Genomic DNA, 14,988 nt, shown 5'->3' with positions numbered 1-14,988 from the left:
TGGGAACAGCCTGACACTATTAAACACTCAGTGGTTATGAACTAAATGCAGTGTGAAGAGGAATGGAGAAATTACCTGGGCAGTGCATTAGCCCACTGTGGTGTTTGTCTCCTTGTACTGCAGTGCTGAGGTGAAGGGGAATGGCACACCTGAGACTTCATTTCTGTGCTCAGTATATGCCACAAACACCAAGTACTCATAAGCCCAAAGCCACCATCTATCTGTCTATCACTCCGCTGTGTTCTCCTTCTAATAAAACCATTGCAAATGTTCATAAAGAACAATTAGGGAGGAGATAAATTATGCCTGGTGATCTCACACAAAAAGGGAATGTTTCCTGCCTTGAAATTGCCAACTTAGTGAGTGGGGGAGCAAAGGAAAGTGCTGTTGGGCCACCCCGTAATTTGGAGAGACTCACTGTCATTCCCTAAGGGCTGAGTACCAGCACAGAATCAAATATTTGAAGAAATATCTTATTTCCAGATGGATTCCCTTAGTCTCTGTCCTTGTATGAGAATATATTTGGGGAAGAGGCCTCCAATATTACAAGCATAAAACCATCCAACAGTTGTTGCACATTTTCTGTAGTATTTTACCTACTTTTATTCAGGCCCAGACCTTGACACCATCATTTTTAGGCCAAAAATTATGTGTATGTCATAGAAACTTTTAATATAAGAAAGGCAAGGGACACTTATCTACATTTTCTATTAAAAATGTAGTATAGCAGCACCTATTATTATTCAGCTTATTCGGGAGCACACAAAAAGATAGAAATAACACTGTAATCCCACCTTTACAGAAGCTGGGCAGAGGCACAGACAGGAGCACGCCTGGGTGCTTTGATTAGCCACTGCTGCTCTTCCTAATCAGAGTGTCAATATTCTCTTTTTTCTTTTTTTTTTTCTTTTTTTTTGCCAGAAGGAGGAACGTGTGAAGTTATAGCAGCACACAGATGCTGTAATAAGAATCGAATTGAGGAAAGATCACAAACAGTAAAATGCTCCTGTCTACCTGGGAAAGTGGCTGGGACTACAAGAAACAGACCTTCCTGTGTTGATGGCAAGTAGCTCCTCCTGTGTATATGTTTCTGTTTGTGTACCATCCAGTAGAAAGCTCTAAGTCTATAGATTGTGCATAGGAATTTCGCTGTGTTCTTCATTTAACACAACAGAGAAATCTGTAAGCTTAAGAATATATTTAGACCACCTTCTTGCTACTTTAGTGCATAGTTCTGTGCACATGGGTCATGTTAAGATTTACCTGAAAACTGTGACCATAGTGCCCAGGATAGATGCTTTGATGAGTATAAGAGATTTATTATTGATAAATAACTGGACAGAATTATCCCTTGCATCACTTCATGGAGCCCCATCGGTGCCACATTAGTTTTGATCCATAAATATTTCAAAGGACAGCTGCCATTCATTTTGATTTAATTAGACATTTGGAAAGTCAGTGGCAAGATAACATAAATAAATAAACCTTGTATTCTAGTCCTGAAACAAACATTGCAGAAAGCTGGAAAAAATCTTTGTCTTTTGAAATCACCGCTGCTGTTGCTTGTCACGGGGATTTTTTTGGTTTGTTTCTTTGTTTTGTTTGTTGGTTTTGTTGTTCGTTTTTTTTTTTCCTGAAGAAAAAGCACCGTGTTATTTGTGTCTGGTTTTCGTATCAGGTTTAGCTCCACAGGGTGTTTTCCTCTCTGGGGCTCCCCTGCCAGCACTGCAAGGGGAAACCACACAGCAACTGGGGAGAGAGTCGTGGCTGGGAAGGGCTTAGCTAAATATAAATCACATAAGAAGATGGGGAGTAAGTGGTACTAATCCCATTAGTTACCCTTCCCAAACAAGCTGCTCTGTGCTGCTGAAACCCTCAGTGCAGCAGCTTTGTGAAATGGAGTATCTTGTAAAAATCCCTCGCTGCTCTTTTGGGTGGATGCCATGTGCTGTTGTTTGTACCAACCCACAGGTGCTTCAGAGAGCCACGGGTTGGTTTTGTGCAGCTCTGTAGGCTCTGCACTGGGCTCTCCTCACTCTTTCCATGCTATAATCCCAGGGGTGATGGTGTCTCTGTCCACTTTGGAAGTGCTCAACATTTCCTCTTTGGGTCTGTGTTTGGCACTCAGCTTCACCCCAAGCAAGTGAGAGTGGGGAGTTCTACAAGCAAATATTGGGAAAAATGTTCTCTTCTGGATACCTTTCCTCAGTCCCAGGCTGCAAAGGGATTAGAATGGAGCAGGGAGTGGTCCAGTGTAGCTCAGACAGGAGTTGTAGTTAGACAGGAATATTGCTGGGTATTGTGGAATGGAGGATTGTGCAGACAAAACTCGGCCTTGCATATTTGACACCAAAAAGGTGAGTGATTAGGGAGTGCCTTAGAGGAATGAGAATCTCGCGTTTTCTCAGCAGGTATTTCTGGCATGTGGATATCTATTTTATATATTAAAGATACAAAAGAAAATGTTTTATTATTTAAAAAACACATTCAAATTTCTAAATTATGAAACAGTGTTTCATAGCTTGTTACACTGGGAATGCAATTCAGCTTCTGAACTCATGATTAAAACCATGCTATGAATGCACCTGTGAATGACTGCACTTTAGTCCACATCCTGTCATTCTGTTATTGCTTAATTACCCTGATAAAAAGAAGCTTTTCTTTTCCTGCTAAGCACAGTCATAAAATGGTAGGTGAAAACTACAGTTGGTCATAACCAAAGATCAGCTGTACTAGCCTTGAAGAATTTCATGTTCTTCAGCAGGTCATGAAATACAGAGGCAGCAGATAGAGCAGAGAGACACCATTAATTCAGCTCTCATAACTCTGTTCAGAGAAGAGAAGCTGAAAGAGTGCTGTGTTAAGAAAAAAGCTGGGTGCAGGTGTGGACTGGAGCCTAATTGCTCTGTCAGGATTACAATAAAGAGAAATGTTATTGTCTGGAATTTTGAAAGGAGTTAGGATAAAACAATGGCTAATATGAAAGTGTAAGGCAAGTCCCATTGAAGTCACTGGTAAGACTCACTGTGACTTCAAAGCCAGCAAACGTGAACTACAAAGGAATGTCTTCCCCTTTCAAGTTCAGTTGTTGTAGTCAGCCCATAGCTGCTTTTGTAGATGGCTGGAGAACGGTTCAAAAGCCCAATATGCTGCTGGTAAAAATTAATCCAAGGGACATTTGCTTTGGCCTTTGTTTAATCCCGGGCTTTTCTTTGTGACTTTTGACATACTGACCTGGTTTAAGGCAAAACTTTTTCCTGTTTGGTGGTTCTGTTCTTGTTAAGACAAACTCCCAAAACTTCCCATGGGAGTCCCACTGACGTCAGTGCTTTAACTCACACAAAGATTTGGGATGTGCTGTTTATTTTGTACATGAGGATGTTTCAAAATGTCACCTGCAACTTTCTGCCTTCTTCATCTATAATATTGAAAGGATTAAGACCAGTAAATCTCACACTAGGTTTTCTTTATACTGTGTAAATATATATGATTTCAAGACATAATGTGTCACTAAGAAAGTGATATATATATCCAGAGGTGTTCAGGTACAGCAATATACTCACACCCAAACAGAGACATCACCTCTGAGAGGTGACAGGGACTGGGAGACCCCTGTGAGCAGTTTGGCTGCTGGTTGATTAGCACCTTGAGCCATCTCCACCCCATGGCTATGTAGTAGCGTGTACAAAACAGGCTGAACCTCAGTACTGCCCTACCAAACTGTGACTTAATGGTATTGGGATCAAGCTTTTGGTGTTTCCCAGTTAAATTTCATCAGAAAACACCTCATCAAGGCTGCTGCTTTGACAGTTTGAGTCCAGTTGCAGAGGAGAGATTGCATTGCCTTCCACTCCTACCAGCAATTGCTGCAGGACACAACTGGGCTGTGTGGCTGGGACTGTGTGGAGAGCTGGTTTTGTTTCCTCTTTAAGAGAATACAATTATACATAGGAGTCGTCTTAACATTTCTAATACGTATCAGGGATGGTGAATGGTCCTTTTGTCTCTTTTGTTGTGAGATCTGATCACGGGTAGCACACCCTCCCAGTACACAGGGCTTGGCCTGCAGTCCTCCTCCTGCATGGGCCAAAATTCAGGCCGAGGTTGTGTTTTTTGTACTATGAAAGGGATGAAGTTGATGTGTATTCCCAAGTATCACTTCCTGCCAAGTCCAGCAAACTTTTTCTTTGGGGTCTCATCTTAATAAAGTACAGTGAGGCCAGGCTGTGGCAGCCTCAGAAGTTATAAATGATTCCTTGTGGCTCATTCAGTAGACACTGTCCTAAAAGCTGCCTCAATCACCAGTGAATTATACAGTAGCACCAGTGGGAGCAATACAAAAGCCAAACTTTGCCATGAAACACAGACACCAATTTCTGTTTCTTTGCCTATTCTGTTACAAATTTATTCTCATGATTCCCTGCACTACTTCAAGGTCCTTTTTGTTTGAAGGATGGTTTGAAATACTCCCTTCCCTCTCTACAATTTATCTTGCCTGCCACTTGGCCACAGCACATACCACGGGCATTAGGCTGCTCAGCTCTCTGCCATGGATGTTATTATAGTCCTCATTTGCCCAAATATCTCTCCAGAGCAAGTTCCAGGTGGATTTCCTTCATTATGCGTTACAGGAGTTTGAGAGGATCCCTTTTTCTGGGGAAAGCAATGTCCAGCATCTCCAGTGGGCTCATGAAGGCCCTCAGGTGCCTCAGCACAAATCGCTGTTGCTGGCACGATTGCTCCTGTGGGCTGAGGTTTTATTCCTTTGTCATATCATTACTATAAAAAAAGATCCTTATAATTTTGATACTGTCGCTTTTATACTGGGAATACTGTGCTTTGTACCATATCCTTTAAAGTGGTATTGAACCATGCTGTACAGTCAGTAGGTGGATATGTCTGTGTGTTCTTCAAGGCTTATGACTAATATATAATTTGTTCATCCATACTGGAGTTTACTGTGTTACAGTCAATGCTCTCACACACACTTTTTTTTAATGTTTCATTTTTCTGTTCCCTTCCCTTCAATCTTCTTCCAGGCTATTTTAAACTCTTTCACAGGCAACCTCATATTTCTTGCATAATTATCTGTGAAATTTGTTGGACCACAGAGTATGGAATAACAGAAAAGCACCTGCACTGGCTTTTGAAATCAGCCACAAAGGGACTTTCATGCAGGTTGTGCATGTTGCCAGTGCTTTTAGGAAATGAGGTGGGTTTAACACTAGTTAAAACCAATGAGGAAAAAGGAAGGTGCTACTGAAATGCTGTGCAGTATCTCTCCAAGTTGTACCTGTAAGAAAGGCCTCTGCAGACACCTGAGGTGATCCCATTCCACGTTTTCTGCAACACAGGATTTGAAGCATTGGCTCTCAGGCAGCAGGATTAGTGGTTTCGTCTCCATGGTCTGCTCTTGTCCTATTTTATACCAGTCATGCATCAGAAGAAAGAGAAATCATTCACTGATACAGAAAAATAACATTAAATCAAACCAGTATTTCCCTTTCCAACAGACTGGCTTTGGATCCCCTCAGGTTTCCGATCATTCCACAATGTATGAAATATTAACACACAGGCATATACTTCAGATTTCTAATAGTTTGAGGATCACTAGCCACCATGTGGCCCTGTGAATTTACATCCCACTTCATCAGGACAGCACTACCAAATCAAACACAAGTCTTACTGACCAGTGGGAGAACCCTGAGTTTTAATGCCTCTCTGGGCCAGCACCTCACACCTCTCCAGTCATTCTACTGGATGATTGGTGCTGGTCATCCTTATTTTTCCATGTGCACTAGTTGGAGCAGAGAGAGGACAGCATTCAGAGCACATGCTCCATTTGCTGCTGTTTGCCCTCCTCTCTCTCACCCAGGACCTACAAATGAAAGGGTTACATCTGGTCTGTCACTCCTTAGGCAGACAGTAAGTGCAGCCACCCTGTGGACATCAGCTAATTTATTTTAACTTTTAAATTACGGGTGAGATACCTACTGTGGAGCAAGAATCCATAATTCAGGAGTTCCGTGTTCCTTCAGTACAGAGGTATAGCACAGCCCCTTGTGCTGGTCCTCAGCCCTCAGCATCCTCCCACAGCACTGGTGCTGCCCCAGCTTGCACCAGCTGAGAGGTGGGCCAGGGATACACAGACACTTCCTGGCTCTCCCTGGAGTCAAAGCAGGATTCAAGCCTTGTAGAGTCAAATGAAAGACTCCTATTGACTTTTGGTCAGGTCCTTAGTAAATGCTTTGTTAGAGATAATCCTGTATCTATCAGCACTTACATCAAGTGAAAACAGTTCACAGTCACAAAGCCAATAGTTTTCTATTTATCTAATGTGTATTTTAGGCGGTATCACCAGAAAGCCTTTTTTCTCCCACTCTGTGAAATTACTTTCAATCAATTCTTATTTCTTGAAGAAAGGGGGAAAAATGCTTTTTGAAATCCAAGGAGTCAGCTTCTCATCCCTCTAGCTGTGCTTCGGCCTAGATAAGAAGAGATCTCAGGGTCCCATATTATTAATTCACTGTCTATATGAATAACGAGCAGCCTTGGTGAATTATTCCACACTCCTGGGAAAATCTATAGCCCTGTCCTTCTGCAGCACCACTGGAACCAAGCAGTAAGCTCATATTTATTTTTATTTGGTGAATTCAGATGACTTCATTTGTAAGGAGAAAAAAAATGTCTTTCTTCCCCACTGACATCCATTTAGTGAGCTCAAAAAATTCGCAGAATATCGCATGTGCTATTAAAAAAAGGAGAGATGGGGAGAGAAGCCTAACTTTACTGAAATATTTTAGGCTTTTGTTTTGTCCAGATCACGTCTTCTTGAAACACCCTTGCAGCCACCCTGAATCTGCAGCCAGAACCTGAGAGGTGCTGACTTCAGAGCGAGCAAAAGCAAAGCTGGCAGTGGCTATGCAGCGTAATTAATTCATTTACCCAGGCACAGAATCTCTCATTACCAGTTTGCCCTCCCATTGCAGCACAGAGGCTGAAGGGAGCAGAGGGGAGGCATGTGCCTGACCCTGCCAATGGTGGGTGAGATTTCCTGTCAGAGCACAGCATCATCTCCTGGACCCAGAGCATCCGTGAGCAGCCTGAGGAGAGCAGAGAGGCTGTGCTTCTCCCTGAGCAAGTGGATGTGCAGACAAGTCTCTGTGTGGGCATATGGATACACATCTATGCATATCTGTGTGTGTCTTTCTGTGCACGCTGCAGAGCCACCCTGCCACGGGTGGTGCCTTACAGCACCCAGAGCTGCTCAGACACACAGGGATGTTTTACTGTGCTTAAGGTACACAGAGGCAGGACATTCAAGGGGCAAATCTGCAGCTGACCTGAGCCAGTCTGCACTGAGGGGTTCCCAGGCAGGCGCTCCCCCATCTCCTGCATGCAAACTGCACCAGGTTCTGGGGAGAGGGAAATGGATGCTCCTGTCTTTCTGGTGTGAAGATGGTGCAGCTAATGAGAGTGTCTGACTGTGGGTTTGTGTGAGTACCTCTTCATCGCATCTATAAGTTTTCTCCCTACCTATGTCTTATATTTCTTTCATTTCCCAGTGACATTGCAGTTCCCTGTGCAGCAAAGCAACCACCCTTTTAATATCAAGCTCATAGAACAGCTGACTAATCCACCCCTGACGAAGTGCAGAGAGCTCACTTAAATCCCAATTTCCACAAGAAAAACATTTTCTTTTTCTACTTAAGAGGGGTAAAAAAAGCCGTAAGTCATAGCACTATCTCCATCTGTGTGAGGGGGGGGGGTCACTTTTCCAGCTGACAGACTTCAGTGCTGACACGAAGCAGAGCCCTCCCAGCCAACCGAGGTGCACAAACAACATCCCTATGGTGAAATTAGGGAATGGCATGGCTCTGGAGCAGTGTGAAGACACACAGGAACATATAATTACTTCACCTCCATACAGAGGAAAGTAAACTTTCGCTCAAGTACTTGCAATAAACCTGCTAGAGGCTAAATGGAAAAACAGTAGGAGTTTTCTCCTCTGATAGGTAGCATTAAGTGCTAATCACAGCACTGGAAAGAGCCTGGGAAGAGAGTTTGGAGGCAGGGAGGGCAGCCAGCCATGCCAGCGTGCCAGGCATCACAGGGAAAAAGAAGCACAAGCTGGAAGGAAAAAGAGAGCCTAAAAAAGAAAAGAAAATTCCCTCGCAGGGATGAAGTCACAGGTAGGACCATGAGTTCTGGTTAAGGACTGGTCATGCTGCCTGGAGAGCATGGAGAAAACCAGGACAAGGTGTTTCACTGCTTTGCAGATACAGATCTGCTTTGGTGAGCCCAGAACAAGAGACTCAGCCCCGTGACCTATGTGCAAATCTACAGAGGGTAGATCTAGGGGCAAAAAAAGCTACAGCAATGCTAAGGAAGGCTTCTCACAACAGCCCTTCACCCAGCAATGCTGAGGGAGAGATTTTCAAATGCCAGGAAGGTACAGTCTGGTGGGTATCTGCCCTGCATGGCAGCAAGACAAAGAGGTTTGCTGCTATTTATTGCACCTGTGTGGAGATGTTCCAGCTGATGGACAATGTGTGGTGTCTTAGGAGTGAAAGGGTTAAACCTTTACACCCTGCCTTTAAACAAGCACTAGGTTCATCTTTTCCTTGTGTGGCAAAGCACATGTGCACAGCCCAAGTGCAGTGTTCAAAATGCTCTCAGAAAGCAGTTTGACACCCAGAGGCAGATTTTCAGCTGGTGTAAATTGGCTCTTGAACCCAAGAGCCTTGCTAATTTGTGCACAGTTTGCTGAGTTTAGGAAAAGGAGCAGGATGGTGACTGGCTATTAATCCATGCTCAAAGTCCTCAGGGAATGTGTGGGACCAGTGTCCAGCTAATTGGTGGCCAAGGGGAGCTCAGGGAAACATTAGGGTCGGGGTAGCATGTGTGCTGTATCCTCTGGCACCAAATCCTGGCAGGAGTTCTGATGATAGTTTGTCCCTGCCAAGGATCGCCATATTACTGAGTGGCTAATTCTGCATAAGCTCATGCCATACATCTTTTCTGCATCAAAATCTGTGGTTTTGGTACATTGTGAAATGCTGTGTTTCTATAGGTCTCTAATACACTATAGAAAATACATGATTGGAGTATTGCAGAGCAGGAAGTTTTTTTCTTTTCTTTCAAAGCTACCTTCTGTCTATAAACATGGAGCTAGTTCACAAGGCTTGAATGTGGTTTGTAGGATTAGGGTTTGAACATGAAAGAAGTGGATGATTAAGTAAAAATGAAAAATGCTTCTCCACAGTGCACTCTCTTTAAATTAATAAACAACAACCTGAAGCTATTACACACTGAATTTTTAAAGAGGCAGTGACCAAATCTTTGAAGGAAGCAAACAAATAATTTATCCTTTTACTGATGCAGAGAGTTCACATAGGAGTCACTAATTTAGCACTGAGAGTGTCTGTTGTGTTGAACTATGCAAATTAATCTGGCAACTGCAACTGGAGGCAGGCGCTTCAACAAGTGTTTAATTGGTTTCAGAGGATCAGTTATCCATACAATTGATCACAGACACATTTATGGTTCCTCCTCTCAGAATACAACCAGGTCACTGTAGGACCCAAGGCCCTCAGCAGTTTCTCAGTCTGTAGTCTGCTTTGGGAGATTTTTATGCACTAATATTGCAGAATTGTCTTAAGTTTAGGAATCGAGTAAGGACGTTGCAAGCGAGGGATTTATATCAAATCTTAGACGTTGTGCTGAGGAAGTGTGCTACTCAGCATGTAAATAGCCTTCAGATTTTGGAACAGGTCTCTATATGTAGGTGTCAAAAAGCAGTTTACTAATCCTGTATATCAAAGAAAGCATTATTCCTCTTTGGGAGCTGTTTTCCTAGACCATTCAGTTTGCTACAATAATTGCTCAAGGTTAAGCAAGATGGAGGATGGCAAATTTCAATAGTATTTAAAAAGTGCTGCCTCTCCCTTTTGAAACGATCATGCAAAAGACAGCAGTGGGGAAAGGAGCTGTGCTCCACAATTTAAGCATTCTGCTCTATGTCATTAGTACATAAAAACTATTCCGCAGGCAGATGGATTGCTTTTAATATGTGGGTTTGTGTAATAATTTCGTTTTGATTACAATTCCTAGGCAGCAAGCACACAGCAGAGTTTTAAAGATGCATGTGCATGGTCAGTACACTTTTTTTCTCTTCCAAATGTGCCCAGAACTGAGGAACAGCAAGGTGAAACATCAGCACAAACCATCACTCAGGAATGAAATGGAGAAGCAAATGACACTGTCTTAACTCAGGACAAAGGGAAATCTCCCATTAACTCAAATGAGAGTAGAAAACATCTCTCTCTATTGGTCTTCTTATTACAAAATTCCCTCTCATTTTTCTCCAGACCCCTCCATGAAATACCATCAAATACGGTTGTGTGTAATATAGTTATGCAAATAACAAATGAACTCTATTTCCTTTAGAAGTTTGCTTTCCTTCACTTGAGAATTGTCAACTGGATGAACACTTTTTAAAACAAGAGCACCTGTGGTCCCTGCTATATAAAAAACCCAAGTCCATTAGTGCAGTGAACACCTGCACCACATCAGTTACCCAAGGGCACAGGTACCATTGCTTGGAGCAGGATGGGGGGCAGGACAGTGACCACTGCTTTACACCACAGAGCACAGGAACAGAGCAGCAGAGGAGAAAATCTGTATGGTTTTGGACAGGTTGTGTTTCCTCTGGGATTCAGCTCAGTAGCAGAGGCCCAGCCTCATCATTGCACTGGCACTATTAATTTCTCTTGTTTGTCTGTGCATTGTGATGAATTTGGGGGATCTGAATGTCAGGCAGGGAATCAGTTGAGGTGTTTGTGGCAGAGGTGGAGAAGTGTAGTGCTTCCCTCTAGTACAAGGACTGGTCCTTTCCTGGGATATATGTGCAGTTCCAGCCACTCTGCTTCAAAAAAAGGGGTGAATTTACTCATGGGGCCAGATGTGGAGAGAGGCTTTGACTGCTCAGGAGAATAGGCAGCCTCTGTTGAGAGAGAAGAGTTGTAGGGCAGCAGAGCAAAAGATGGAGGAGCAGGAATCTGCTGTCGGATCAGGAATCTGCTGTCAGACCAGGGATGGATAAAGGCTAAGAAAACAGTGGGGGGTTTAATAGATATCAACTCCCCATCATTAAAGGTTGGAAATTAGAAGAAGAGTACTACCAGCTCTAAGAGGGGGTTGGCAACAGCTTCCCACGAGGGATGACAGCTGATTTTGAAGACTTCCAGTGTCTTTTGTCACACCCACAGAATGCAAAGTAACTGGTGTTATTTGTTCAAATAACAAACACTGCAGCATAGTGGTGAGCAATGGGTGGATCACAGACATGAAAGCCAAGACAAAATGCTGTAGAGCAGACTCATAAACTTCATTCTTGTGTTAGAGGGGGAAAAAAAAACCACTCTCTTGAAGTCTTTAGTTACAGTTTGGCTTTATTTGATACAATCATTTTTTATTGTTTGGTTGACCAACATTGGTATCTTTTTTTATTCATTTATTTGCAATAACCTGCTGATAAATCAGCTTTAGCTGTGGAACCAATTAATTCTCCATTGTAAATATTGACTTAGATATTTTTAATCTATTCTGTTTGTCAGAGATGCCAGTCCTGGACTTCCCTGGGTGAGCAATAATGAGGCAGTGTTGCAAAATCCTTTTCTACTACTCCTCTGGAACAGCCCTTGTAAATTCTGTGTGATCATTGAAGAAAAAACCACAACATTTTCAAACAAAAATTAAGTAAATTATAGTTTTGCTACCTGGCTTGCATTCTACCAATGACCCCTGGTGCCCACAAGTGGGGATTCTAGCAAAATGTATCCATTTGACTTCTCAGATTTCCCAGCTGAGCTGCTCAGTAACACATGGCAGGATGGAAACTGTGATCAGAAATGATCTGTGATTACAATAGACATGGTCTGAAAGTGTTCTGTGTAGCCAGGCTGGATAAATAGAATGAATGGGGGAGGTTTTGAAATTCCTAAAATTCAAACATAATTGCAAATCACCCGAGTCTGTGTTTTACTGTTTAATGGCACCCTTTGAAAGCTGATACAACTTCCTAATAGAAGGAATAAATTGACAAACCAGGTTAGAAGCTTAAGCTCTGAATATAACAGCCCTTATTCAGCGTTCTTCAGTGAAACTTCCTGCAAGAGTGTGCTAAATCCCATCAATTTGTATTTCTGAAATCGTCAGGAACACTCATTAGTAGCTAGCTTTGGGTTAGACCCTTTCCATCTGAACCACTTTCATTTTAAACTCATTATTTATGGTAAGCATAGCCACACACTTCATGCATTTTGCATATTCAATTTTCAAGCCAAAATATAGGAGCTGCATTAGCTTCAGTGCTCCCAGCAGGTAATCAGGCTCCTGCACTATCAAACCTTATGTCACCACCAGTAATAGGCTGAAATAGTCCTACCCTCATAAGGACTGTGCCTGCCCAGCTCCTATTAAAATTAATGGGCACTGGGCATCCATTCCCTCCAGGCAGCTTTGGAAATATCAGCCAAAACGTAGTTGTAAGTATTAACCTTTAGGAAGTTAGTGTTGGCAGCTTCCCACTGCTCCGCACTGGCTTCCAGAACGAGTGGCTCTGCTTTGATGGGACCGGCTCCTCCGGGCTGCTGTGTGAGCAGCTGGGGGCGATCGGCACCTTCGGGCTGTTTTGGCACCTTCGGGCTGTTTTGGCACCTTGGGGCTGCTCTGGCTGAGCAGAGCCTGGGCGGTCCGGAGGGAAATTGCCAGGTTGTCCTTCCCCTCCTCCCTGGAGCAGCCTGCACTGAGTGTGGCTTTTTCCTGGTCATCAGAGGCAAGGAAGCCCAGTCCCATAAAGGTCAGTAGAGATGGTGTGAAAATGCTGCTCTGACTCAATGTTGAAGTCTGGGGCAGAAATGCCAAAAAATATTGCAGCTTAACTGTTAAAATAAGCATATTTGGTAGAGAAAAAAACCTGTCTGTGAATGCTTTTATATATTAAACCTTGTAAGGAACTTTGCCCGGCTGGTTTAATGCTCTTTAATTAGTTGGAATTTTCAGGGTTTTTTTTCCTTTCCTGTCTGTGTTTGCAAAGAAAAACAGTCTGGCATTTTAAAAGAGAAATAGGATTAGAATAATTTATTATTGGATTACTATTAAACTAATAGAAACAGCAATATAAATTCATATTTATAAACCACTCCAGGTCTCAGATCTAATCCATACAGATGGTGACCTGTGAGGAAGCAGTGTTCCAGGAATAAATTTGCTGGTTTAGACTGGAGGGTTTCAACCCAGCTAATAAACTCTCAGTGGTGCATGTCTGAAATGTTACTGCAGTAGCTGCAGAGCAAACTGTCCCGTTTCATTTTTTTTCACCAAATAGTTCTAAAATAACCAAAGTGTAATCACCACACTCAACTAGCAGATTGTTCATGGACAAACTACAGTCCTAAATCAAATAAATTGCTAACTGTAGAGCATTTGCTAGGCTCTGCTTTGCATAGCATGAGATAAGAAGCAAATATAACGCACTGGTCTCTATTACTAAATGCTGCTAAAAATGCAAAGTTACAAATGTGCTCTTTCAATTTCAATAGTGCATCATTAGTAGAGAAACCCTGTAAGGATCACCTGTATCTTAATGACCTGCATCTTCACCACTACTGAGTGCAGCCCTGTGGGTTTGCTGGATACCTATGCCATTTTAGGAAGTATTAATGTTATTTTGCTGAATTCTGTTGCATTTTTGTTCTGGTGTTCTTAACTTTTTTACTTTCCCTTCCTAAACATGAGCGTCTAGTTGTGATAGACCTGGAGGAAATGTGTAGCCAGGGTAGTGTGTGCTGGTAGATCAGAAGAAGCAGAAGGGCCAGCCAGAGCCCTTCCTGGCTCTGCTGAGTCCACAAGTTTTGGGCAGAATTATGGGCAAGGCTTACTGCAGTATCCCTGTGCTCAGGGTACGGATCGTGCACTTGTTCTGCTGGCTTTTCCTGAAATATTAGGTCTTGCTCCATGCAGCTTTCTGTAGAATACAAATCAGCCATGTTGGGGTAGTGTCCTGCTTGTACAACATATTTTGGTTATGTCTACCTTTGTATTTGCTCACTTCATGGCATGCTACAATATGTCAAAGAATGTAGATGCTGCTGCTTCCTATATAATTTTTCAGCTAAAAATGACAGGTGCCTGGAATTACTGCTGTATTATTTTGGTTTGGTTTTTTTTCACTAAGAAAACAACACCATAGATGTTTAGAGGTTCTTCCCAGGAGTTTTGCAGAGACCAAGGGGGCTATATTTGCACTCTGAAATCTAACAAAAAAATACAATTTACTATTTTATGCTGCAAAACAAGGCAGGCATCCAGCAAGGGCAGAAGCACAGGCTTCATGTAGTGAGAAGATAAACTGGGCTGTGGGCAAGACAGGAGTGAAGAGAAGCCACGCTGCAGAATGTCAGCAGACTTGCTGTGTAGGTAATACTGAATGCAGTAAATAACACCAAATATTTGGATTTTTTTTTCCTGTTTTTTAAACCTGAAAGAATGTACAGTAAATAGATTAAAGACATGCAATGTTCAGATCAGTGTTACTGTACCTGTGACAGATGAGATAAAAACAGAGCATGGGGGGCAGTTCCACAGGGTCATGGTTGACAGTCAGTCTGGGGAAACCCTAAGGTAAAAGGAGATATTCCTCCAACCTGCTTTTCATTCCCATCCAAAAATACCCTTCCTTCCAATTTCTTTTTGGTGTCAAAATAAATGAAAATGTTTTGTAGTGATTAATGGTGAGCTGGCTACACAGTGAATGCCAGCAGGGATGCAGCTGATCAGCAAAGAGGATATTTTCAGAAAACCTCATCATATTTTGTTTTGACTTTATGCTGACACGTTGAATTTGGGCAAAAAAGGGATGTAATTCAGTCAGTTGTATAGGCAAGTGTGTGAGCACTTGGACACACAGAGGGACAGCCAGTCCCA

The 14,988-nt window shown here is 42.6% G+C and overlaps 1 protein-coding gene across 1 annotated transcript in view; it reads left to right on the top strand.

The window, feature by feature from the left end:
- The window catches only part of TAFA1 (TAFA chemokine like family member 1), a 224,550-nt gene that overhangs the window by 169,988 nt on the left and 39,574 nt on the right, over positions 1-14,988 (top strand). Inside the window, exon 3 of the mRNA XM_042014405.1 lies at positions 922-1,062. Within this exon, the coding sequence (XP_041870339.1) occupies positions 922-1,062 (141 nt within the window). The remainder of the gene's footprint in view (positions 1-921; positions 1,063-14,988) is intronic.

Source organism: Corvus kubaryi, unplaced genomic scaffold (genome assembly GCF_017639235.1).
Source record: "Corvus kubaryi isolate FWS band 111438036 unplaced genomic scaffold, C.kubaryi_AGA036_p1.0 136, whole genome shotgun sequence".
NCBI lineage: Eukaryota > Metazoa > Chordata > Aves > Passeriformes > Corvidae > Corvus > Corvus kubaryi.
Note: the sequence above shows the minus strand (reverse complement) of the source record. Positions and strands in the feature narration are given on the sequence as shown.